General features: G+C 40.2%; 1 protein-coding gene across 2 annotated transcripts; it reads right to left on the bottom strand.

Annotated features, from left to right (window-relative positions):
- Positions 1 to 337: 337 nt before the first annotated feature.
- dusp5 (dual specificity phosphatase 5) lies at positions 338 to 26,495 on the bottom strand. 2 transcript variants are annotated; one of them, XM_085912997.1, is made up of 5 exons: positions 26,385 to 26,495; positions 4,646 to 5,271; positions 3,783 to 3,916; positions 2,947 to 3,166; positions 338 to 1,156 (listed from the first exon to the last, which is right to left on the bottom strand). In XM_085912997.1, the coding sequence occupies exons 2-5, from the start codon at positions 5,007 to 5,009 to the stop codon at positions 750 to 752; spliced, it is 1,125 nt and encodes a 374-aa protein (XP_085769123.1). In that variant the 5' UTR covers positions 5,010 to 5,271; positions 26,385 to 26,495; the 3' UTR covers positions 338 to 749. The 2 variants fall into 2 exon arrangements, with proteins under 2 accessions (XP_085769123.1, XP_085769124.1); XM_085912998.1 differs by lacking the exon at positions 26,385 to 26,495 and having other exon boundaries at positions 4,646 to 5,280.
- Positions 26,496 to 27,984: the final 1,489 nt, after the last annotated feature.

Here is a 27,984-nt window from a genome sequence, read left to right as displayed (position 1 = left end):
TTTCTTAGTCGTGGGAAGTCGCAATGTACAAATAAATAACTACTTTACCTGAGTGTATTATTTTTAAGGTATCAGTACTTTCTTTGAGTATTTAATTTTCAGATGACTTTTTGCTTTTATTTAGGGGTGTAATATTTAGTCACGAGGAGGCTAAAGGCAAACGTCTTGGAGCCCTCCACATACGTGTTGTGCAAAGATGTTGAAAGTTGCAAAATTATGAATTTGACAAAAATCCTCATTTCATGAACTAGATCAAGTCCTTAAAATGTTTATTATCTTTATTATACCAAGTGAATCATCTTAATACTTCAACCACATTTTTTAATCAGTACTTCTAAAGTACAAAGTCTAAGTACTTTTGCCACCTTTGACATTCATTCAATGATTGTATGACAACAACTTTGGTTTTCAACTTTTATTAAACACTTGAACATCAACATTATTGAAAAAAATCACAAAGATTTCACTTTTGAATAAATTAGATTCAAATGCCTGACTGTATTTGTGAATGAACATATAAATCACATGATCAACCTAAGGCATGTTATATTGCAGTTTTATCACTGTGCTATTGCCACAACAGTGGCATCAGTGTCATCCTATGAAATGTGTACTACTACCAATTTAGACTTGCTCATCTCCATTCTGGTCTGCTGGTTTCAACACCAGGCACACAAGGAGCTTTTAAATTTGATTCCTTTTCAAGTAAGACTATGAGCAGTCTTAGTTTTTTTGTTTTTTTGTTTTTTTTAAGGCAGTGCAGTTATTGGGCTCAGCTTGAACTGATGATGGACCGGAGACTTCAGGCAAGAGGTAGGAAGGGTGAATACAGATGGCTCAAAGTTTTTGGTGTTGAAGGAGGTGGTGATGTCATTGGCAAAAAAGGAAGCAGACTCTGGGATACAGGGAGTGGCAGGTTCGGGTGTGGCTGCATGAGCGGGAGCTGTCGAAAGGACCTCAGACTCAAATTGCAGCAGCTGACCCATGAAACTGAAGTTGGGTGAGATAACAGCCCGACGCTGCTTGATGATATCGAATGCTGCATCCAGTTTCAGCTGCTGGGTTCTCATGATGTAGGCCATACAAATGGTGGGGGAACGAGAGATGCCCGCTTCACAGTGGACGAGGACCTTTCCCCCAGATTGCTTTATGTGATCTGGACACAGAACAAATGGGACATTCAAACGGCTGTAGGGGTGTATAGAAAATAATAAATCACATTTGAAGGGACTGAAGAAATAACCTGCCATTTACTCCTACTCACTAAGTATACATATATACCACAGATGTAAAGGCAAAACCCACAGAGAACCTTTGCCGGGACCAGGTTTTGTATATTTGTATTCTTTTAAATAAGTGTCATTTTTCCACACTTGTCCTCCAACCATTGTGGGTGTTGGGTGCTATCCACCATGTTGTAGCGAAGCGTCCAGTTCGACTAACATCATAGTTCTTGCTTATTCCCAGCTTCTCATTTAAGGAACATATGTAGAGTAATACGCAATTTGTTTTCTAACATGGTGACAAAACAACTAACCAATCAGAGGAAAGCTGTTTTCGAACAAAGTTGATTTACATACAGATTTTTTTTTTAACATTAATGAGAAAACGACGCCTTCTAAAAAAGAAACCTGAAAAGGGAATCCTTCTTATTTCCAAACCAAATTATTTCACAAATCCATTAGGAGATAAAAATTTGGAGAAAACAGTAAGAATAAATTCTGGCATGGAACCTTTAACAAAAATGTTTTAACTTAAAGGTCATTTCAATCAGCTCCAGTGGGCCACTTGCCTTGATGGTTGTTTTAATGAGCAAGCTGGTAGTGTTGTCTCTTCAGTCAAAGGTCAACAACATTTATTTTTATCCCCGAAACATCTGTACCACATTTAACCTTGACATGTCCATAATATCTCATCATTTATTGTGCCATAAATTCTATCAAACCAAAAATAGCCCAAAATTGGAAAAGGCTTAGCCACCCCTTCCTTAAACTGTCAATCATCTCCACTTAATTGAACTAACTCAAGAGCTTAGTAGATGAATTTTGGAGCTACTGTAGGCTAAATGTAGGTTAATCCTGCTCCTGGTACAATTAGCTCTCTTATGTAATAAGTACTAAATGTAGGCTGCATCCTCAAACAATACACAATAGCAGCCAACCAATAGTGGTCAGTCAGTAGCTCCTGGCTGGGCTTTGTCCTTGCTTTTTTATTCCAGTCTATAAATAAGCACCAACACGTTGCGTGCGTCGTTTGCTGCTGGCTGTTATGATCCAGCGCCAGCCTCCCACACACTCTTTTCACCACAGGCTGCTGCTTCTCTTAGGCCCACCTGTGAGTGAGCAACCAACCGCCGCCGAGGTGTGTTCCACCTCATTCAACCTCACAGCACGACCACACCCACTGGAGATTAGGCGAGCAGGTCATGATAACATGCGAATATCTTTTTTAAAGCTAAGAACCAGGAGGGCGTCAACACCTCGGTAAATCCTGAATGGATAGGACCGGTTGGCTGCGTTGGCGGAAGCTTGGGGGGGTAGGCGATCAAGCTAAACTGATTACCACTGGGTTTCTTGGAGCCCTCTATTTGTGAATGGTAGCAGGCAGGCGCAGTGAGGGTTTATTTGAGGCTGACGAAGACGCCTTTTAAAAATAAACACCTATGCATAGGAGTCGCCTAATTCAGACTGAATAGTTTCAAGTCTTACATGTAATCTGGAACTATAAATATAGAGACGCTGAAGGTGGTGTTATTTTGGGGAAAGTTCTTTCCTTGGGATGGTGCGTATATGTCCCTTTGCCAAAATAGTCTGGCTGAGCACATGATTTTGAGCGGGGAGTCAAGACAAGAAATAAACATGTCGGATTATGAATCCGAAATAAACCTTCAGGTGGAAGCCCAAAGAAAAAGGGGTTTGGACAGCCATCTTAAAAGATTTAACTCACCGATAAATTCTATTGCCTCTTGGAAGTGGGAGCTGATGTCTGCCATGTGGTTGTCTTCCACCGGGATCCATTTGTAATTGTAGTGGCCCTTGTTGGGCTGCATGTCTTTGCGCGACACGTTGAGCAAGGCAGTGATGTGAAGGTCAGTGAGATAGTCCTGCCTGGAGGCGTGGTAGGCACTACCGAGGTAGAGGAAAGGCAGGATCTCCACAGGTTTACCCTGAAAGTGACAAATGGGTGGGGAGGAAAACCAAATGTGAGTCAAGATGAGTAGGCCCAATATACAACAAGGTGTGATATTGGGACAGACGCATTCATCTGATTAAAAACTTGTCAACCCGAAGCAAATTAATATGCCTTTCAACTATCTAAATGATTGTAACGCTGCTTGTTGCACTTTCCATATGACATTCGTAAAAATGTTGTGGAGTCAAAACATCAAAGAAGGAAATGAGTGAAAAGATTGCAGAATGAGCAACACCTCGTAAATCTGCAAGTGTTGGGATGGTAACTCGATTTGAAAGATTTACGATTTGTTTCACTCCATACAAGGAGTCCTGTTCAAAAACAATCACACATTATAGTAGATCGATATTTGAGATATTGGTACGCTGAAGAAAGGTCATGGATGAAAGGGTGTGTTTTTCCTCCATCTGGCCTACTTTCATTCTGAGACGGATATAGGTCACAAAATATCACAGCCGTGTATGTTTGTATACAGATATATACGGTATGCCAAATATAAACCACTAGTCTTATATTATTCCGTTGGATGTTATGCTAGAAAAAGACGGATGTGTTTGTTGCTGGGGTGGATGATGATGTGCTGCCCTCACCTGATCATAATCTGGTTTGTGGTGACCAAGCTTCTCACTGCTGGCTCTTTTCTCATTTTCGGTTCCGCTCAGCTCGATGCTTTTCACTTCAGTGCAAAGTTCAGGGTATTGCGTGTGGAAGTTCTCATATCCTCCTGTGAGAAGGGACGGCAGAGCACAAAGAGTTTTATTTAAAATATTTAACAAACGAATACACACCTTGTGAAACCACAGTTTATGAAACAGATTTAGCGCCGGATTATAAACGGATTATAAGAGCCCCATTAATTACAGGAGTTTGCTAATCCTTTTCACTTCCACAGGATGTAAAGGCGACAGAGTGAAATTGAGGTGTTTTAACACATGATCACAAACACAGCTAATTATTTCGAATTTTTTCCTCTCGATCTTCAATTGTTTCTTGCCACAGCGAGTCGGTTTCACAATTTGTTCATATTTGTCAGCACTGACTCATCGGCTCCGTTGACGCATATTTAGTTTCAGGAGGAAGACCGATCATATAGTTGTTTAAAAAGGCCAAAAGAGATTGTGTAGCAACGATTGAAAAACGTCATTACAATTGTTTATTAATTTGATTTTAGGTTATTCTACTTTTTTTGTCAAAGGAAAAAGCTTTTGTGTCAATAACATGTAATTGTGTGACAATACATTGGCATCAATGTCATCGCCTTCACTGATTGTGCATGATTTCCGATAAAATACTGTCATAAATATTTTATGACCACATAAATACTGTCTTTCTTTCTTTCTTTCTTTCTTTCTTTCTTTCTTTCTTTCTTTCTTTCTTTCTTTCTTTCTTTCTTTCTTTCTTTCTTTCTTTCCTATTTTTTTTTTGGAGGGAATAAAAAAAAAAAGTCCGTTACCTTTTAAGAAGCATATCTTGGTCCCGCTGGCCACATGCGTCAGGGTGTTTATTACTATTTGTGCTACGCTGTCCTTCTTGAGCTTCTGCCAGTGGGACGTCCGGTCGTCCAGAGCCACCACTGCCGATATGCTCCCCTCCCGGAGCCGGAGGAGGGCTCTCTCATCCGGGATAACAAACTGCAGAGGCACCGGTCCTCCCCGCGACCTCCGGACCACCACGGAGTTCAGATTGACGTTAACGGAGCCTTTGATGCTGGAGTTCGTAAATGACAAGTAAGGTCGACAGTCCACGATAAGGCAGCTCCCGCGCTCTTTCCTGATGATCCTCCGCAAGTGGCGGCCGTCGATGCTGGACACTTTCATTATGATGATGATTATTTTTTTATGTTTATTATTGCCCAAAGAATGCGTGTAGATTCCTGAATGAGAGTGGCTGCGGGCGAACGATGAGCCCAGCGCGCCTCAGTGCCTACATTGCCTCCAAGGGGATTCCGGCGGAGTCTTTTTCTACTGAATGGGACTTCGTCGTGAGTGACGTCACGAGCCATATATGGACAGCAGTGAGGCGTGGTTGCAGCTTAAAGACCCACCCGCGAGGATGACGGCAGTTGCGTAACTCCTCCCTCTGTGACGTACCACAGCGATTGATTAACTCTTATTACTCATCTCACTCGTTTCCAAGATCAGTTTCGAGAAGCATTGCTGTGTTGTTATCTCATCAAAACAGACAACATTTGAAAGCACCACAGTGTGTGTGAATGTGAATCATATTTCTGAGGAAAGAGGAACACGCATGGAATTTGTTGACAGTCGTTGGTATCATCTTGGCACCCGATGCAATTCTTCCCAAACACATGGGAACACATTAGACATTGTGCAAGAAAAGGCTGCTTTTTAATACTATAAACAATGTCATCAAGTTATGGGGTATTGACTTGCGCAAGTGTATGTAAAACAGAAACCTTATTTAGCATTTGGCCAATATTATTACAACATTTGTAAAATTAAACAGTGTTTATGATTATTGGTGTTTTACTGTTTGCAGTGCACTATTTCTGTTCTCATTTTTACCCATAATGCCACAGGCCCGAAAGATACCCAATAGAAATTATGTAATGCATATAGACAGTTGTTTAGGGATAGTGATGAGGACCACATCCTGGCTTGTCATTGCCAAGTTTTTTGCACACGAAACATCCCGACAGCTCGTATCCCATATTTGAAAGAAGGTTTTGTGTTTGGTCAGTGGAAGAGTAAAACAAATATATTCCTGAGGTACAGAAAATAAATTGATCTGGCTGTTGCCACTGAGCGAAGACAGCTAACCCATAAAAGCAACGTTTTGTTTCATTTAACCTACTTTGAGTGCACAATGCAAGAACAAAACTGAAAATCAGCAGTCTGTAAGGGTGACTTAATTGCGCCATGGGGAACCTACTGAATGCTACTTGTCAAAGTTAAACTGCGCTGACAAATGCTGAGTTTTCAAGAGCAAGCTCACCAGCCCTGGCTGAATTGTTAGGACAAATTTGAATCTCCTTGCTTAGCGACATCAACATCGACCTGTACTTCTAATTTCGAAGGCAGTGGACAGATTGACGTGGCTCGATAGTAGACGAAAATATGCTACTGAATGAAGAGAATAGATTTTTGCGAATAAGAAATAATGATGGAAAGAAATATTTAAATTTAGGTCATAAATGTAGGTCAGTGCTTCTTATTTTGTTTAGACCAGCAGAGCAGTCATTGCCTGCTCACCCCAAATTTTGATTGACATGTTTGCAGAGAGCTATTGATTTAACAATTTCTGAGTACTAGATGATACATGTACAGGTATGCAAGGAGAAAGCTGCGCCTCTTGAACACAGGAGGGTGTGTGTGTTAGTATTTCCTTGCCCAAGGGCACGTCCAAAGTAGTCAGAAAGCTGACGAGCACATCTCCAACAACTCATTGTTACTGCCTATGATCAGCACTGTGGTTGTAAAACTGTAGGAGGGCTGTGTCTGACATTTTGGTTACCTCAAAGAGGAACAGCTCTTCTGCCCATATATGTGTTGTTTTTATGAGGAAACAGCATTGACAAAGTCATCTTGTGACTTGAGCTGGCGCCGACATCATCACGCATCCGATTATCTTATTGCGGCATGTCGTGTCATTGTGTGTGACAATATTCTAATCAATAAAATGAGGAAAAACTGCCCTTAAAAGTGTGATTTACTATTATTTCTGTATACTGGCCAACATTATTATCTATTCACACAGCTCAGTTCAAATACAACTTGATGGGGGAGTCATTAGTATGAAAAACGTTTAGTTTTCAGTTGAGTCTTTTGTTTTTCTAATCAGCCTTGCTGTGCAATAGGAGAGTTCGCAGAGAGCTCAGCGGCTTGACGAAACACTAACCTCTGCCTAGCCCCACGTATAGCTGAATGAACCCGCCTTATATCCTCTGGCATGTAAGCCTAAGCCAGCAAATGAACTAACAGGTTAAAATGTCCCGCTGTGTGCACTCACATGACATGCAATCACTCCAGGACTCCGGGCTCGGGTCAAACATAGGTCCTAAGTATTTGGCTTGAAACATTGTAGGCTACCCGAGGATTCAAAAAGAGGTGGAGTTCTCTAACACTGACACTTGCCTTGTCCGAAAGAGTTAATTGATTTGCTCACAAGCTTTTGCCTAATGAGGTTATAAAAATATAATAGACCACATGGTGACTGACCAATGGATTTGTGAAAAAATATGCATTGACAATATTTAGACTATGTGATTTCTGCTTACCAGCAACGATGTGTTGAATTAATTTCATTTTAATTGTTCATTAAAGTTAGCAAAAGCCTTTTTCTACAATACAAGAGGTTGTGTATCTGTCTATGTGGTTATTATGATATTTTTAGGGTCCTATTCACATAGAAATTGTGCCATATAAGAAATGTTGGTGTAACCTGATCACCTGACAGCGCAATGCTTGTTTGTCAATTGGCCAGACTGGTTTCTGCCAAGCCCGGGTTTCCGGCGCAGTGTGGGAGTGTCCTTAGAGTCAGTCTAAATAAACACCTACTCAGGCCATATTTAAAATGGAAAATTGCCAATTAATTAAATTACTTTGTGTTAATGTGGACTGTAGAGTAAGTACTATTCTTAGCAGGAAGCTTTTAAGGACAAATGAATACCACATACTGTTCCATATGCTCAGCCGCGGTAACATTGTGTTAGACATCAGATTAAAATCTCGGTCATCACGAAGCAGAGAGTGGGCTTTGTTTGAGGAAGCCAAATGAATCGATGAACCAGTGAGTGAATGTCGGGTGAATGTCGGATGGAGGGAAAGATGTCTGAAAGGCTGAAGCTAAGCAGGCCAGCAGGCAGTGTGCCATATGGTCAGGTCTAATCTGGGCTTGTGACATCACGGCCGATGAGTGCATGGAGGCCCGCCATCCGTTCCCGAGCCCTCATTTCATTATGGGGTTTGCTGGTGTCAGCTGTAAATAATAACAGTGGACCCGTGTGAGCCAGACAAACATAATGTGTCTTCTGCTTGCTTTTGTGAAAGCCTTCTCCATTTCTCTCCCTCTCTGCTGGTTTACACATGAGCAAGCATGAGCTCCTACACGGGAACAGGATTTCATTCAGCTATGTCATTATTTATCTTTTCAGATAATTTCCTTAATAGCTCATGACTTTTACCGTAATTGTACTGTGATGTAAGAAATAATTAGACATGAATGAAAGCCATTGCATGTTTTGTCATACTCATAAAAACAGAGCTATGTGGAAGATTACCAGGAATTTCTCAGCAATGTCTGTGGAAATGCCAGTAATTCATCCAGTCCCTAACAAAACAAAACAATGGTGATGCATTTTAATAGCAACAACCAGCACTCGACAATGTTTTAATAGCAACAACAAGAAGGTAAAGAAGATTTGCATGTAAGTATTGTGATATTTTCTCTTTCTCTTGTTGCAGGCACGTGAGCACATAGACACCAAAGGGAACTCCCCTTTTTTTCTTCCTCAAGAAATGATGGCCTTTTTACTAGGGTGTTTTTAATTCATGTGAATTTTGATTTATTCGTTTTTTAATGAATTAATTTTATTTTAATTTGACCTGTCGCTCTTTTAAACACTGCCCCGCCGCCTTCCATCTCCCTCTCTTGCAGCATGGCTGCGAGCACAAAGGAGTGGTGATGATGGAAGTCAACAAATGACAAGATCAAACAGAGTTAATGTGTGTCTGGCTAACGTGCACGTAAGAGCACGTAAGGTGATGTGTTTGGTTTAGCTAAAACTCTTCATTGTGAACAGAAAGGTGTACGCTACTGGTGAATAGTTACAGTAGTTGTATCTCATTTTGTCATGATACATATATTGTGTGCTAATTAATTCAAATGCCCAATATGCATGAATTTGTAGTTGCCAAATCATTGGAGGGATGAATAATAATAAAAAAAAAAAATGCACTGTGCAATCCAGTATGCTCATCTGAGTGGGGGTGTTAATGCTCAAGAGGTACATTGTTGTCAGACTGTTCATTTTCATAATGCTGGTTGGAGACGCTATTGGTATGGTATGCGAGTGCGTCATGCCACTTCCTGTCCAAATAGTCCCGTTTTCCATGTGACTTATAAAAAGCACCCAAACACAATAGGCCCACCCCCTCCTCAGCGGCACAGGTGTTTCCTGGTTTGCCTCCATGTCCCAATCGGGCCGTGTGACTCATTCCAATCACGACTCGATCACAGTTTGCACCCAAAACAAAAGTTTCAAAATATCAATGTTTCAAAAAAATTATTACACACGGCTCGCAGCAAATACCTGGTTACTTCCTTTACTGCGACTGATTACTTCCACTCGGATGAAAAGCTAAGCACATTTTCATGGTCAATTGCAAAAGTGTGTCGAATAGTGACGGCAAATGTTGCAGCACTGAATTATCTGTTGAGTAGAAAGTTGCATGTCATAGATTGCCAATCTCTCGGCAGATTCCGAATACAACAGGAATGTTTGGCATGTATGAGTTCAAGTCATGATCTGATGGCACATATGACACATAAATGCACACAAACACAGTCAGCCACATATGCAGATGCTTCAAAGGCTTGAGTCACTCATCAGTCCCACACACTCAGCTCCGTTATGACTCTTCCAGACGAGCCAATCCCTTGGCAAGACAAACCAGGGCAGAGAAATCAAATAAATACAAGCGAATCCAGTAGAGGTGAGCTCACCCGTTGGCTGAAATCCATTATTGTTTTCACAGAACGTCTCTCCAAGTGAAATTTCTGGAGATAAAAATAGTCCGGGCCTCGGGATGTGACACATTTTGGTTGTTTGCGTTCCGGAGGAATGTGTGTGGTGGGATTTCATTAAGGAATTCTACGCGGTGTTGTTGTATTCTTCACGTCATGACACATATACATGGATAGTGTCCAGTGTAATTCTGTAGTTTGGGTTTAATTGGATATCTTGTGTTCATTATAATTTTCACATTTTGAATGTACATTTGTGAAAATAAGACGATACGGTAATCTTGCATGCTCACACTTGAAAAGTTGTGTCATAACTGCCTATAAACAAGGTGAGGCTTTATTATTGTTTCTTGCAGAAAGGAGAGAACTCATTCAAAATATTTACACTCTTACTCTTGCATTTTTTTCTCATGTTTATTTGCAAAAGTTGCTGCCAGAATAATTCATAGTAAAATTAACAATTTAAATTCAATAGTAGTCCGAGCAGTCATATTTTGTAGTGTTTTAGTGAAGTAAATATTGGTGTTTTCATTTTAGTTTGAACAAAACTTATAGACTTGGTCTTACTCCTTCTCAACTGGTCCAAGTTCATAAACCCACAGCCATGAACCTGTAATGTCACTTGCAAAAATGCTAGCTGCTCAATTGAAGTTGCACAAAGAATGATAATGCTTTTTTTTCTTTTTTTTTAAATGCCATTGTGTTTTTTAATACAAGAAATGTGAAATTGAAACGGAAATGTATACTGTATTTGTATTTAAAAATTCCCATGAAAAAGATTTACATACAAGAACGTTGCTGCTATGTACAATGAGAACTTAATCAATAGAAACTGTTATAAAAGAAGGGAAAACACTAGGCAGTCAGTATTAAATGAAATGTTTCAATTGCTCTGTAATCAAGCAACATATATTTTATCTGACTATTAGATTTTTTTGATAAATGTTTCAGTCGGATACATAATAAAAGATACTGTATAACACTGTCCTACATAGATGGAAAATGGTACAAAGCTCTTGTTTCTATCCAAAAGGACCTCTGCTCCATATTTCTCATCATCACAGACATTATGGCTCCTCTTACACTAAATCCGTTCCCAGAGCCTCTTCCTGTTCTGACAGGATGTTGGATTAGAACATTAGAAGGTGAGAGGATCACTGACCAATATCACATCAACACTTACACTTGACATTTCTATAGCAAACACCATTGCAACTCTTTTGCAAAGTTCAACTTTTCACAATGAATAAATGCACATGCATGTGCACTATGTCACTGCAGTAGTTCGCAATAAAGAATGAGGAAGGAAGTCAGAGTTACAGTTCATACAGTTTCCACAAAAGGAACCAGGCAGGATGATGCTTTAAGAACAGAATACACACCGAGTGTGAAGTTCTGCTCTTTGTTCAGCATAGATTCCAAGTCAGTACTGTACAGTTATAATGTAAGAATTCTGCATTACTTCTCAAGCAGTAAAAGTAAAGTAATAGATGCATAAGTGCCAATCAAATGAAATGAGATATTCCTTTATTCGTCCCACATGAAGAAATTACAGTACACAGCAGCCATCTTTTACATAAATTAAATAAAAAAATGGTGTGAGTATTAATGCAAAATTACAATTGGCTGTGTTGTGAAATATTTACTCAATGTCACTCTTAGATTAGAATTATATTTCATTTATCAGTGAAATGATAAATGTTGAATACTAATGATAAGGTGATAACCTAAACTTACAACATATTTGAGTAGCACAAGAAAATGGCTACCCAGAGCACTATACAGCGAATAGGTAGTGATTCTGAGAACAGCCACTGTGTATGTAAAACCCGGAGTATGTTACGGTAATGAAGGGGAAATGTCACAAATTTTCCCTTACACAAATTCTGGTGATGACATACGTTTTCTTGTTTTCGTAACGCAATATTGTCGAGTCCCTCCCACACCCTCTCTCCGGCTTGTTATTTGTTCCCCCCCCCCCACACTGCTTGTTCACCCCCCTGATGTCCAGCCGGCTTCCCCTCCCCTCACCTGTGTGGGAGGCACAAAACCCAATTCACTCAGATGAGATTAAACTCACAAGGACCTTACAGATTGTGCTGATCTGCCTTACAGACAGACAGACAGACAGACACACACACACACAAACGCTTACATGTACATTAACACTGTTCTCACAGTGACACAGAACAGAAGTGCTCCCACTCAGTGGATGGAAAGACATGCAGAGGCAGGGTTGGAAAGATGTAATAGATAGGAGCTCTGGGAGAGGGTGGCGATGCGATGGGGGGAGTAGCACACGTCACAGGAAGTGGGCACGGCTCTCACACGTACGCAAACCGCACGCAGTGTAGGCACACTCTGTTATCATTGGAGGCAGGTGCCAGTGTGTCAGAGAAAGGAACGTTTTGCACGGGAATACACATGGCGAGCCGTGCATTTGAAAGGAACGTTCGAAAAATGTGATCTAGAATAACCTCAAGGTGGATGCTTCTATTTGAAGAAGGATAACATGGTCGCGCTCAAGTAGAGTGACAGTAGAATCATTTTGGTTATGATTGTTCCTTTATGTAGCACTATAAAAAAAGTGGTTTAAAATAAAGCAAGCAAGTTGTGTTGATTTTTGTCACACCCTTTTTGGAAGTAACTAGGGCTGGAGTGCCTGTGGTGCCAGTGCCAGTATCAGTTTCTAATTTTAGTCTGTAGCTTGCCGTAGGCGGTGTAATGATAAACATTTCTGACTAGCCTGCAGCTATTGCAAGCTCAGATGTGAGCGAGCATCACAACACTAGTCAATAGATCACACCAGTGCCAGTCCCAAATCAAGAGAAATCCAAGAAAGAGGAAAAAACATGACAAACAAAAAAAATCATGGGAGATAGGAAAGCATGTAAGCCAGAATCCATCTTTCATGGCCTACGGTTTGAGGAACCGACTTTGAATGTGAACAGAGTTTTGAAACTTAATCTCTGCACAACGTTGGCTACGTAGGTCTCTAAGGTAGTGGGGGACAGTCTGGTGACTCATACGACATCTAACCTCCCCTCAATTAGTGAAGGAGGAGGGAGTAAAGGGCGTAGGTGGTTTTGACTCGAAATTTCCTGTCGGTTGTAGCTCCCAAGCCAACCACTTCAACACGCAGAGTCTACGGGGAAGGCTTGTTTGATTGAAAGGAGTGAAAGGTTATACTTTTCCTATTTTGGGAGCAAACCCACCTCCTCGCAATCCTTCTTTCTTCTCAGAGATGGAACGAGACACTACTTTTATCGCAACCCACAGTCTTGATTGCGAGGAACCGCTGCATCTTGATAAAGTTGTTCAGTATGTGGTGTGTTGTTTTTTTTTTATCTCCAATACAGGATTACATGATTTTTTAATGAGTTGAGGTGACATTTAAAAGACACTCTATGACTCAGCATGGGAGAAAGCAAATCCCACTTTTGAGTCAGTGATGAGCGATATGACGTGCAACAACAATAATAAATAAAAAAAAAAAACTAAAAAACTTCAACTTTGTGGTCAAGCTGAAATATACACAACTGAGGACATCCAGCTCTTGAGGGAAAGCCCTATACAGTCATCATGGGGGTTGGAGGGCAGTGAGCGGTTTACTTCCCATCGCAACTGAAGCAACAAAGAAGCAACAACAGCACGGAGGAGCTACATTAAAAGGAAGCTTCATGGGAACAAACAGTGATGAATCTCATCTTAGTCACAACTATCAACCACAAGGAACAATATATTATTTAAATAAATAAATAAAAAAGGCAGAAATTTCGTTCATTCATTCAAAAATCCGAATCCACACAAGCCGTTAATATTGCCGCTTGCTCCACCTTCAAAGACGCATCTTGTTGAGACACGTTCTCTGATGTTCGAAAATGAATATCTTCTAAATTTGTCACACCACAAAGAATTTGATGCATCACTGGGCGCCATTTTACACGTGTTTAAAATAAATAAATACAATGAAATGATGATAAATAATTCAGCATGAAATGGTTTTTGCAAATGCTTCCAGGAAAAACAAATTGATGGATTCACTTCACAAGATGTTTCAGGTTTTTATAAAATGAACTGACAATACAAGTCAAAATAGGAAGTTGATCCCAAAAAATATATAGCAACAGACGACAGTTATTACGCAAACAAGAACCGAACATTTCTCATTTGTTTTTCACCGTTGATCATTTATTTACCCAGTTTATTTTCTGTTCTTCCTGTTTGTCCACTTTTCTACCTCTTATGCCAGAACAGCGCGAGTGCACGCTACATGCCATATCATTAAAGTCTCATTTTGTGCTCTCTGAATTGCTTGTAAATGCTTTGTTTGTGTGCTTCACCAATGTCCCCTCCAGCTACAAGCCAATCATAATTTTGTAGCTTGCCAAAAAGTAATTGGGCTTCTAAAAAAAACGGATGAAGAAAATCATTTGAAGTCATTTCCTGTCTTCTGTAAGACAAAGCAATGACGTTGACCGATGGAACATTTAGCAGAAATCCCTCCTCTGAGATGAGCGCAAACGGACTTATCTCACGTCTTTGTTTTACTGCCATCGTATGTAAACACCGGAGTCTCGTGTCCCCGAGATAACTTCTGGTCTTATATACATCTATATTAAAATGGACTTGACTTAATGTGAAAGGCTCCGTGATGTCTGCTCGCAGAGGAAGCGATCAATGGCTGCAAATGAGGCCTTCTACCTGAATCCAATCAGGGCTGCTGCTCAAGCCTCTTATCATGAGCTCTTTCCAGGTCTGATGAAAGGGGACAAGGCAGGCAGACGTCCTCCAGGGAGCAGGAGTCGGGCGGGGTTAGACGCAGAGGAAGGAATTTGCGAGACAAATGGGATTCCTTGAGCGAAACGGAGTGCCGGATCCAGGTTGTGAATGTTGATGTTAAAACATGACAGATGGACAATTTGTGTTATTATACGTGACTTGACATACCATATAAAGCTACAATTTGACCCATTAACGCCATTTTCTATTTTGACAAAATCCAAGTTAACGGCTTCAAAGCTTCAAATGAAATACACAACTATTAGAATATTAATCGACTAAAACGACCGGAGTATTGACGAAATGAATTGTCACAGTTGATTAGTAGCCCATATTGATTCATGGGTTGCTGATCATTATGAATGGTTGGGGAGCAGCTGGAGAAACATGATTCGATTTCCAGCAATATCTTTGCATCTACAGATGGATCCCTGTGGAACTACAAACATCCATGAAGAAGACGGTTCTTTTTTTTTTTTTTTTTTTCCATTATGTATAATAGATTGTTAATTGACAAGTTGAATGGCAGGGAGAAGACGTGGTCATCGTGTAGGAGGCTTTTCATTTTCCTATGCAATGTTGCAGTCCAGTGACAAAAAGCGAGAACGTTTGAGTCAGAGGAATGAGCACCTCCTCCCCACCGACACCCAGCAAATGTGTCTTATTTTCTTACGTTTAATAACACTTACGTACCTTGCCTCTTGACTCACACCGCCATCTTGTACTTTCGATTCCTAATAAATCTCTCCTCAAGTAGCTTTTAGTCTTCTCGAACAACCCCTTTGCATCATCTCCATCTGATGTGTGCTCTTTCTCATATCATTTATTGGATCATATCAGTTAATAGGATTCATAGAGCCGGTGAAGCAACTGCACTCACAAAAGCAATTATGTAGCTCGTTCCAAACTCCGATGTATTTTTTTCCTTAAACTGCCATTTCATTTGGCCAGGCTGCACGAGTCGGGCTTCACCCAATGAGTCACCGGCACGCAGTTGCTTGTGTGAATTTGGAGTCATATTCGAAGCTGCCGTCGGCAGCGTGCTAATGATGCTTGCCGCTGAAGAGGACTGACGCCTGTCTGAGGTCATTCCTTGGTGATTTCTGTGTTTCTAGTGTGATCCTTTCAATGAAGGAAGGAGGGAATGCGTGGTGATGCAGACACCGTGATGACGTGCAAGAATGTTTTTTTTGTTTTGTTTTGTTTTTGCATTATGGATACATCTGTTTTTTTCACTCCTTGTGTCTTCTATACATGGACATTTCGTACATTTAAGGATTAGTAACTTTTGGTTCAGTGTCATGAGTTGCCTTTGTGAGATATTAAAATTGTGTTGATCAGAAAAGAGGCAGATCGTTTTTGATGGCATTGGATATTATTTTACTCTTAATACCCTTTGTTGAGGCTGGTCCTTCATTTGGGATGAATATTTGCAAGAATTCAAAGAAAAGCTAACTTAATTGATAAAACTCTGTGATGTATTATGAAGTAATCTAGCCAATGATGTAACCTTTATCTCCAAAGTTTTAGCTGGACCTTAGAGAGATAAAACTAAAATGCTAGATAAAGAATTTTAATTCTGAATATTACTCTTCACAAAAAAAAAAAAGGAGGAAGTATTTGGACATTGTTGTAGACGCACAAAAAAGGAGGAAGGTAAATAAGGCAAATAAGGGAAACTTCCTGTTTTCGAAATAACTGTAATCAGACTCTCCTAGAGTGGAAATTTCTTATAAACTATGACGCCACTAGAAATGTCACTGTGACGCTTTTATGTATCAAATTTAGAATTAAACATTGTTTTTATGAGCAAAAAATCCGCTTCATTGTGGGTTTTTGCGATTAAAATGACACTCATTTCATCATTATTCTAATTTGCATTTAAATTATACTCATACATGTGCGGCTTTTATGATAGCGTGGAATTACAGATTCAAGCTAATCATTTATTCATTCAGTCTTTTATAGACTTTAACATTAGTCCCTGCTCATATATTGTGACTTATGATTGACTCCTATTACCTTGAAACAGGTTTGACTAGTTGTAGACGTCCTGTGTGGGTAAACAAAATTGTACATCCAATCCAGTAAGTATTACCACAGCTGATTATAGAGCTCATGGAAACAACGGAGTTGCACATTTGGCACGCTGAAAGAAACGAGTCCCTTCTGAGCAGCCTACACTTCCTGCCCTACATTGCGGAACGACACAGGACCAGCTATGCATTTCCTCGACGGGAAGTGGACCTGCTTTTGTCGGGGGCTCGAGGGATGGCAAAACTTGCACCGACAATTATTATCCTGAGTTTAACTGCATGAATATTTGGGGTTTTGTTATTCGAAAAAGATTCAGTCTTCCTGTCATGTCTTACAGCCAAAGTCTTACACAGAGAACGGATGTAATGTAATAATATTCACATTACTGTTTCTGTTGTGTGGTTTCCCTTTTAGTGTAATTCCACCAAAAAACACTTTAGTTCCCCTCTTGCTGATTAAAAACAGTTATCAGTATGGTTTGTGGCGTATCATTTCTCATCTCACACGGCCACATGCAAAATAGACAGTTAAGAATATTTACATAGGAAAATTGTATAACCGCAATTATAATAAATTGTGACAAATGGAAAACTATGACATGGAGTCTTTTTTTTCTGGAGTTTCTAAATTTGATGATCTATCCTGGTACCATTAGAAACTATGTGACAGCTTCTCTCACACTTGGATATCTAAGCCTCAGATTGTAGGCACTAGCAAACAATCCTGGCTCAGCCTTAGAGTAAGACAACAGAGAGAAACCCAGTCCAATCTGTTCATCAACATTCAAGTGCTTCTGCTCCTTTCAAGCAGTCTGCAGCAAAATGGAGAGTTCTGCATTTTGAGTAACGGGCTCTTGTGTTCCCAAAAGCCAAATATACTGAAAAACATAGCCATTCACATTTTTACTTTGTCATTTTCATGTCAATAGCCCCCTAATGTGTCTTTTCCGGACTCAGACTCAGATTTCCAATCACCATCTCGGTTTAGACTGTTAGGTTTTCCACTTTAACAGATTTCTGAGAAACCCAGAAAGCCACTACTAAATGTATTGAACGTTGAAGATAGTGGACATAGTTACATTACCTGCTAATTTCAAATTTTTTTTTTTTTTTAAGTAGTCGAAAATGTACATTGACTTGGAAAATTCTTTTATTCTCAGAGAAAGTGTGTGGTTTGACCAAAAATTCCCTTTGAAATTACTTTCATCTTAATTTAGAAATAAAAGGGAAATAACACAACTCAAATGCGTCGTGATGTTTTTATCGAAGTGTTTTCCAGACAATCAACGAGGGTATTTCCTACAGTTCCTCTAATAAATGCCACAGCGCTTCTCATTTTGCAAATGACCTCAAGCATGGCGGTAGTATGCAACTTGAGTTTTACATGGGTGGAAGTGACGACGGGAGGCGTAACGGGCATTGACTGGGCCTCAAACAAGGTTTCTAGCTTAATAATAAACCAGTAAACGTTGCAGCATTTCCATTAACGTGATGACGCATAAGTAGGAAATACAAGGCCTCACGTGAATAATTCAAGGTGTGCTTAACCATCATCTGCATGTCTCGTGTTTGTAAACGGAAAAACAAACACACCCTTGGTGCTGTGTATGAACGTGCCTTTCATGTGAATCACCTGTTTGTGTTGTTGTGGATATATTTGCCATGTGTCACGTGACACTCCCTTGAGAGAGAGAGAGAGATGAAAGCCTTTTGTGAAAAATGATGTGACCGATTATCAACCTGTCAACCCAAATATATAAATAAATAAATAAATAATTAAATAATTACATAAATACATAAATAAATAGGTTTGGATTACATTTACCTGCAATAAGGAGTAGGTTGTTGGAGGTAATTGTATAGTAAAAAGACATGATCTTTTCAGCTAATATGGATATTGTAATCAACAAAATATGTTTCAAAATAAATTTAATACTGAGATTACCAGTCTCTCCCAAAGTCAACTGAAATAGACCCCAGCTCATAACCCTATTGAGGACAAGAGTTTAAGAAAATGGATGGATGAATACAATTACCAGCAGTTTTTAATATTAGGTTCAAAACCATCTCTTTTTGTCAGTGGCGCAAGTATGAGAATCAATATCTCCCAAGTAGCTTTAGTCATTTGACTATGCTGAAAGAATAACACCTATACGCCAACCATTATTGTCACACGTTCACACTCACATTGATGCTATTCCTGTTTCCGAAGGGAGCAATTTTCAATCTCTCGGAAAAAACCCGCCTTGACGTCTGCAGGCACCAGTTCTCCCTTGGGCCTTTGGATGACTCAAATCCCTCAGGGATTGCTTCCAACTCTGCCTGGTCCCCTTAGAGCTGGAAGGTTCCGTCTATCATGTATTATCTCACGAGTTGGCTAGGTGTGATGTTTGTGACGAGTGTGTGTGTGCATTTAGTATAGGAAGGAAGTTGTTTTGTCTTTTTACAATACTGTATGACATGGAGGGGGGGGGGGTTGGATGTTTATTTTTAATTTATGTTGGTGGTGTGAGTTAGGATGAAGATTGTATAGTCTGCGTATTGGACAGCTTTGTGGGAGTCTGCCCATGCACCTGCTTGGGAACATGTCATTGAGCTACATTATATCATGGAGCCATAATTGGAAGCCTATAAAAGGAACACAAGTCTGTATTCCATCAATCCAATTTATTCCGCAGATTATGCCCTCCTCCCGATGGCACATGTCCACAACACCTCCCCCACCCAGGAGGAATCTTAACAGGATACCTGAGTCAACTAACCCAGCATCTCTACACCTGAACCCCGCCCGGGTGATCCAACTTCTCACCCAATACCTACAAGAACTCCTCCACTTGATTGAGGAATGTCTTCCCCCTCCTTTTCTAAATTCTAGTTGAGGACCTTAACCTCAGATTTGGAGGTGTTGTTAAACTGGATGGCCATAGTGAATGTATATGCCTGAAAATAAAACATTTTTGGACAGCTTAATGGAATGTAAATAGACAAGCCTGCAGCAATGTCACAGCACCTCAGATAGTGGAAGGGACCCCTTTTCTCTTTGTCTGCTTTGCCTTATCTGTCTGACGCACATGAATAAATGACATCATTAGAGGGCCAATAGTGATCCACCTTCATGCTGATGTCACGTGTGTACACTCTCGCTTCCAATTTACATGCATTTTTATCTTCTCATTATGTCCTCAAAAATGTTCTGTCAGACAGCATGAGGTTTTTGGTTCATGCTGTACACTGAGGAAGCGATTCTTCGACTGGTTAGGAATATTGCGGGAAAATAGGACCAAATTGTTTATGCTTTGGGGCAAAATTCAGTCAATTATCATTTCTATAAAGATGGTGATTTTTTTTTTTAGAAACAGCTCATGTATATTGGATTGGAAATATTGGAAATGATTGATTTTGCTGAACCATGCACGTCCCGCGGGCACACTCATCTACTAACAAAGAGATAATAATATACGAGGGGAAGAAAAGCTAAAAGCGAGACAGCGAGGAAAGAAGCGCACACGTTCAGCAAGGCGTCAGATATAATCGAGTGGTGACTCATCTTCGTCAAAACATTAACATGGATGTCACATGCACTTGCAGAGACACGCATTCTAAATATCCTCTTCGAATGGATTCGCTTGTGGATGTCTGAAATTGAAATATAGATTATATCAGAAAAAGGAAAACCATTTATTGCCTACTTATGAATGACAGTAGTCATAGATGTCATTTGTCTTCAAGGCAGAAAGATATTGCAGATTTCTGTATTCCACTTTGGACTGGAACAAAAACAGAATTACAGATTTCGCCACAGGTCGTTTGGACTCGTCATAATTACGTTACCAATATCTTCAATGACAATTGCAGCTATTAAAAATGCAATCGTGACAAGTCAGCAAGACATTTTGTATCTCCGAATATTTGATTTCATACATCCACACAAACACACCATACTGCTTTGAAACATATCTGAATTGTCACATGAGAACAAAAAATGGTGTCACTCCAACCATGCAATGTAAATCCAGCCAGTTCTTTCCTCCAGTTGTAACCAAGCAGTGTCTGCTACTGGTAGTGACTGACCTTTTGTTTCAGTTGCCAACCAAATTACAGTTTGCACTTCGACCTTAACGTAAAGTCGATACAGACAGCCTTGATATGACTTGCACAGTATAATGAAGTTCAATCTAAGATCAGTCGCAAATATTCTGATCGTAAAAAGATGCTTCATTATGAGTGACACGTTCGAAGTAATATCATTTGAAAAAGGTATCCATTATTATCTTCATAGAACTACATTAAATATAATAATGTATCACAATGAGAGCTGTGTGTGTTTTTCGAGTTGTGCTCTATTTTTAGATTATATTCCCCCACTCCCCCACCGTCATTGCAACAATGGCGCCTTCGAAAAGACATTATTAAGATGCATGCAGCGTGAGTCAACTTGTGTCACTTCCTGTCGGCCACATAAACACGAGAGGGAGACAACCGGACTCTCTAATCAACATGTCAACTGTGTCACACCAGCAAGGTCTCATTAGCAGCTGTATGCTTGTATGATGAAGTGCCAATGACGTCGCACAATGAGCGGATTCTTACATCGTCACAGTCTCACCTCTAATTGCTTCGGTGCTAACTACACTTGAGTTACGATATTGTCGTCGTTGAGGGCGCCGCGGCTACAATTGAAGGCTGCTCGGAGACAAAGAAGCAAACAATGGAATGTTTGAGAGACTCCTTTACACAAAGGACTCTCTAGTTCTGGCTGATCAAAACAAATACGCATTCTTTGAGGTATTAGGAATGCAGAAAAGCACATCCATTCCATTGTGAGAAATTCGGATTTTATTCACATCCTCACACAGAGGATGAGGTGAACTCTTGTCGGTGTTGACGTAGGTAAAATCATTCTCGTCTTCGAGTACCACGAGCCTTTCTGGGTGGTTTAAGTGCACAGAAGAAATCGTCAGCTGTTATCCGTGTACAAGTAGCTTTGGCCGCTCTTTTGCTCTGAGTAGGTGGATGGAAAACTCTCCATACAGAATTGCATGAAGGAAGTGTCTTATTAATGCATAGCGGTGGGGGCAGAATTTCAATTCATTGAGCTATGTGGACACGTCTTGGGGAATGAAGGGTCACAATCTTGCTGAGCAAAGGAAATATTGAAGTTACACATTTTTGTCACACAATTTACATCTGATTTGTACCAATTTATGTGTCCGCAAAGTACAATAACAAAGTAAACTGTTTTTTTTGTGGTAATAGACCATAACCCAAATGGGCCCAAAGTCAAAGATTACAATTTATTGTTGTGACTTTGAAATTGGCCCATCAGTCACGGTGAGTCACTCGTATGATTTGTTTGGCAAAGTTTTACACTGGATTCTCTTCCTGACACAACCTACAAACCTCTTCTTCTTTTATCATTATTTTTTTTACATCTGGGCTTTGGACCTGGAATGGCCAAAAAATAAACTATAAATCAAAGCGCACCAAAACATGCAGTCATATAAAATATTAAAGTTGCATATGAAGCCTTTCCAGAGCTGCGATTGTCATTTCATCATTAATTATTTATTGACTGAATCATAAAATGAACCTTTTTTTTTTTTATGCTGACAAGTTTTTTTATTTGTATTCAGGTTATTCAGTGTTTGAATGCCGACAAGGCGAATGTGTCTTATTGATTAATTTGCATCCGATTGAGGTATTTCCTTGTTCAACATTCTGAATATCTGTTTTGAGATTTCCTTTGCAACCCACACGTTTCTGGTTCTGCCTGCACTCAACCCTGACAATTAACATACAAATAATTTTTATTCATTTTGTCTGCCCGATTTGTGTGATGTTGCAATGAGATAATCATGTAGCTGGAAAATCTTTTGTAAAACATTGTTCTGGCTGTGTGTGATTAAGGAACCTAATGGAATTCGAGGTATTTCTTTTCTAACAATGGATTACTACAAAAAGACACACAAAACTGGACCTGGGAGAATTTGAGACATACTGAGGCGGATGTCGCGTCTTGTGACATACACACAGCAGCAACACGGGTGAGTCATCAAGCACCCATCCAATCCACACCCCTAACCCTCCTTTCACATCACCAATGCATTTCTTCAATTGTACTCCTTTGACTCATTCACTACCAGATATTTTAGAGCGTTGTGACATTTTCAAGACCCACGGCATATTGTGGTTGAAGATTAGATCCTATCATCAAATTAGATAGACAAAGCAAACGGCAATTGGAAAGAATAGACCTGGGAAAAAAAAAAGAAAAAAAGATGATTCTGCCTTTTAGAAAAAAAAATATAGGTTGCACAAATTGCTGCTGTTTCTCTCAGTGGACTTCCAAACTGTACTGATCTAAAATGGGGCATCATTTGATCAGAGCAATGTGGTCCCAGTGAAAACAAGTCTTCGAAGGTCACATACTTGTGGTTAATTGACTTCATGATGCATCCACGTGGCATCACTGACACATGCCACTGTTCTATCACAGACACACAGCTACATTCATAAAAACACATCATCATCAACCCCAAAGCAAGAATGAGGCCTATGTGTGTTGTATGCTCTATCAATTTCTACTTTTCATTTCCTCCAAGTGTTGTTTTATACAATACTCTTCCATTTCATGACAAGCGACAGAAAGGAGTACTTTAAAAATAAATAAAAAATCAAAAGACACTGAACACAACCCACACCACAGTATAATGGCTCTGGAAAATACTGTACGTTTGCGACATCCGTGAATAGGGTCTTTAATGGCAAGGGAGGAAAAATGTTCAATTATGTCCAGATTGTCGGCATGCGTGTACCCTGCTTGGCATATGTGACACGACTATCACCATCCTGCCTACACGCCCAGACATGGTGTAAACGCGAGCGAAACCAGATTACAGATTTTCTATCAAATCATATGAATGTCATCTCTACTTTCTTGGTTATTCATCAGTTCTTCTAAATCATTCCCGATTTGTTTTGAAATGATTTTTTTTCTGTCATTTGGCCTCACCTCGCCTATCTCATCTATGACAGATTGTGCTCATCTTGCGGCCGTACGCATCACCTGCCAAGGCTTGCAAGTGTGAGTCAACAGCATGAGTGTGGATGAATATCATCTGAGACATCACTCGGGCAGCTGCTGCAACGGCCGTGCCCTTCCATCAGTTGTTTTTTTTTTTTTCCGCACTAGCATCACTCTCGGAAACAAAAAGTGCAAACTCTCATCGAGGAAAACAGGAAGTTAGACAAATCATGAGAGAACATGAACACATTAAAAAATGCAAACAATGCTGAAGAGCCTCTTAACTCAAACTAGGATAAAGTTACACAATAATCCCTAGTCAATCCCAATCCTTGTCATGGTTTAATGAACCAGGAACCGAGAACATCCAATGCCTTTATGGGAGAATTCAAATATAAACAAATGAAGAAGTGCCGGTGTTCAAACTGCGAATTATTTGAATTTTTCAGGTAAAATGCAGCCGCATTTAAAATGGAGACAAATCGGGTTGATTATGCGTAGAAATGACTCACGGCTCTCAGCGAACCGTGAAGTGTGAACAGTGCGGGAGCGACGAGTGCAAAGATTTAAGAATAAATGCAGTCGTGAGATTGAAGGCTGCCCGAGGCCCTCCTGGAACAGCCGAGTAGCCGTCACCCCCTCGGAGGGCTGTGAGCGAGCCTCGGGCTGTCGCACTGCTCAGAGATGGCAAATTGTGGCCATGGTAGAGCTAATAATGGTCAAATGACATGGTGTGGAGGAAGCGCAAAGCTTAGCGGAACATTCACCAGGTCAGCATGTGACACGGTGACCGAGTCAGCTCAGCTCTGGACGTGTGTGTTTGTGTGTGCAAGAAATGACATGCCAGTCATCAGCAAAGTGCTACTTCCCATTCAGCAACAATCCCGCTGAAGGACAGCAAAACAGGGGTGGGAGTGTGTGAAGCAGACTGAGACCTTGTCACTGAACCATGCATGACTAGCTGGCTGTCACAATGCATGGCACACAGGAAGGTAGTGTAGGCGGTAGATTGCTATGGACAGGAAGCCTGCAGTGAAAAAAATGGTCCGTTCACTTGCTGCTTATTTGTCCGTCGACTATTTGTCTGCAGTCAAGTATTTTTTTATTTGCTAATCAGATGACATTGCTAGTGAAGGGCAGCCTTTTACTATTTTTTACTTGTGTTATACTTAGTTTCACTGTCACGTACCCCACTTTATCTAGTTGAAGTCTATTTCAGTTGAGTTATCGAACGTGCACTGTATTTCCTTGAAAACAACCTGGAAAGAATGTCTATCTAATATGTTAAAATGCTGAATGAAATACTTTCAAAAGATCAAAACAGGTTTGAAATCCTTCCGCCTGACCAATGTACCGCGATCGTAATGAGAAACGAGATGGCACTCTTAATTCCAACACAAAGCCTCAACTAATGAGCAGCTTCAAAGTGCAACTGGTGAACACTTTTGAAAAGACCCTTTCTCATGAAACCCGGTGCCACTTCCTGTCTGACTGCCAAGTACGTGCCTGCGGGTGCCCACTTCCTCCAAGCATGAATGATCCATCAGCTTGTCATCACGACTGGCTGCCCCGGAGGGAGAGATAGAAATAGAGAGATAGCGATAAAGGGAGCATCAAAGTTGCTCCAATGTCAAATGACCAGTCGCCTTGGGTACAATGACTCATGCTTACCACTGGAGTAACCCCACCCACCTCCCCATTTTATCACATTGCCCCGCTGGCCTCCTTTATTTTAACTTCTGGCAATCCCCCATAGACTCCCACTAAGGACTTTCTGCATGGTAATTGGTGGCATGGGCTCCAGTGAGGCAAAAGGAGTGAAAACAACTACAAGATGAGCTACTGACGATGAGTCATGATGGGACTTAAGGGGTTGGGGGCGAGAAACCCCAAAGCTCGCGCCCCCCCCCCCCCCCCACTCCACTCCGCGTTTGTGATGCTCAAATGTGTCATCCATCACTCTTATTTCATTCCAACAACCTCAAAGTATGGTCAAACGATACCAAAATTATGACGTCAATACTACATGTTGGACAACTGCATCGTTGCAGTTTGGCATATTTTTACCTATTTGACGATTTTTCGGGCGAACCTATTCCGCCTTATTAAACATACCTAGAGAAGGTTACTCACAACCAATGTGGAAACAATACAATCCCTTGTTTTTTTTGTTTGTAATTTAGCATTTTTTTCATTCCGCCTTCATCTCATTTAGATAAATGTCTCCAATGCACATATTCCACCTTTTTTTTTTCTGGATAAGGCAATTGACAAAGCAAATGGTGGTGGCACTCTGAAATACTGTACAGCTATAGAATAGCAGTGAAGGCAAGTGCATAATTGTAAATGCATAGCTCCAAAAAAAAAAAATAATAAGTGAGTGTTTTTAATTATTAATACTCGACAGGCATGGCAAAGATTTTTTTAGTGTACGTAATGTAATGGCGCTCTTAGAATTCTGTACACCTAAGTGCATTACTGAAAATGCATAGTTCCAAAAAATGTTTTGAATTATTAATACTTGACAGGCATGGCAAGCGTTTCTTTTTTTTATGTTTGCAACTCGTAGGAATACAGAATGAAGAAAAGTTAGTTAAGCAGGGAATATCAAGACATGGTATAATATTGAAAATAAAATGACTTACCCTTTGAAGACTGACAGACAAGCCAATGAGGCAGAACAGCAAGGTGTTTGTAGAGCGATACTGACACCTAGCGGCGTTTGTGGTATTACTGGTATTACACGTTATTGTAGGTACATGGATAAATAAAAAAATAACTATAATAAAAATAATAAATAAATAAATATAATAATAAAAATAACCCACTTTTGCCATTCTTTGGGGGTGAAAGGAAATTCAGAAAAATGAAAGACCTGTTCATCAGGCAGACTTGGTCCACAAGGTGGCCGTATTTTTGTTCTCTGTACCAGCAACGACAAACTGGTTGGATGTCTGTCAGACAATATGTTCAATATGTCTCCACATTGGGCCTTTTCCTCTTTCCAAACATCTCTTTTCCTTACTCATTTTTGCTTGCTTCGGGACGAGCGTCTTGACCTGAATTCACCTGTGTCAGGAGGCACAGGTGCACCGACGGATGTCATTGGGAGAGAATCCCCACATTTTTTTTACATTTTTCAAAATAAATTCTTACTCATTTTTTGCTAACTTTGCGGGCTCGACTAGTGAAACATGTCATGTGACCGGGACGAGCGTCTTGACATCAATTAATTGATCGTCAATAATAAATTATATATACTATATATATCTTTTTTTTTTCTGTGCGACCAAATAACCCACGGACCGGTACCGGTCCGCGGCCCGGTCGTTGGGTACCCCTGCTCTGTACGATCCAACTCGAAAAGCACGACTGCTCACGCGGTTTAAAAAAAAAAGTGTGTCCTCGATTTACGACAAGGGCGACGTAACGGGGAATGCGCACTGGCGTCGGAACTCGCGTCTTCTATCACTACTACGCTAAGAAATATTTATATATTATGCAGCCATTCCACGCCACGACTATGAATGTCAAGAAAGTGGTAACGGGACATGCATTATTGACGTATTTCTGCAGAAACCAGTTCGTAACATCAAATCAATATGTCCGTCAGACAAAAAATACTAATGCTCACATTGCATGGAAAATAAAGGGTGCATCAACTGTATCGTATTTAACAACAAAGGAGGATTAAAGGAAAAACCAAAAGATCTTTGAAAGGCAACATTTTTTTTAAATATGGCCTTAAGCGAACGTCATTAGTTTTTTAGGTGCATGATGACCTTTAGCGCTCTACTCACTATAAAGAGGATTTTCTTTTGTTTGAGATCTTGGAGGAACTTGTTGACTTTGACATCATTGAAAGAAGACTCTCTCCATGGAGTGACATGGTGCCTTTGTTCAACACGGGAGGTCGAGCCTCCCTTAAAGCACATTAGGAAAAAAAAAAAACCGAAAAGGTTGCCACTCTTGCACCCTTGAATTAAACATCATGTGTGTCTGCCTCAATTGAAATAAATAAACAGGCGGCACAGTGATGCATGGGTTAACAGCTCACCTTCACAGTTCAGAGAAGCAGTATTCTTTTCTGACTCTGGTCTTCCTCTTGTGGAGTTTATATCTTCTCCAGTTTTCATCTATTTTCCATTATAGATTGCCTCAATGGGTTACAAGTGTGCTGGAACCAACATAGTTTATTCTACGTAAATATGTAACATTCAATGCATATTTTGTTCAATAACTGCT

The sequence above is a fragment of the Syngnathus leptorhynchus genome, chromosome 5 (assembly GCF_054491065.1).
Source record: "Syngnathus leptorhynchus isolate UIUO chromosome 5, UIUO_Slep, whole genome shotgun sequence".
Taxonomy (NCBI): Eukaryota; Metazoa; Chordata; class Actinopteri; order Syngnathiformes; family Syngnathidae; genus Syngnathus; species Syngnathus leptorhynchus.
Note: the sequence above shows the minus strand (reverse complement) of the source record. Positions and strands in the feature narration are given on the sequence as shown.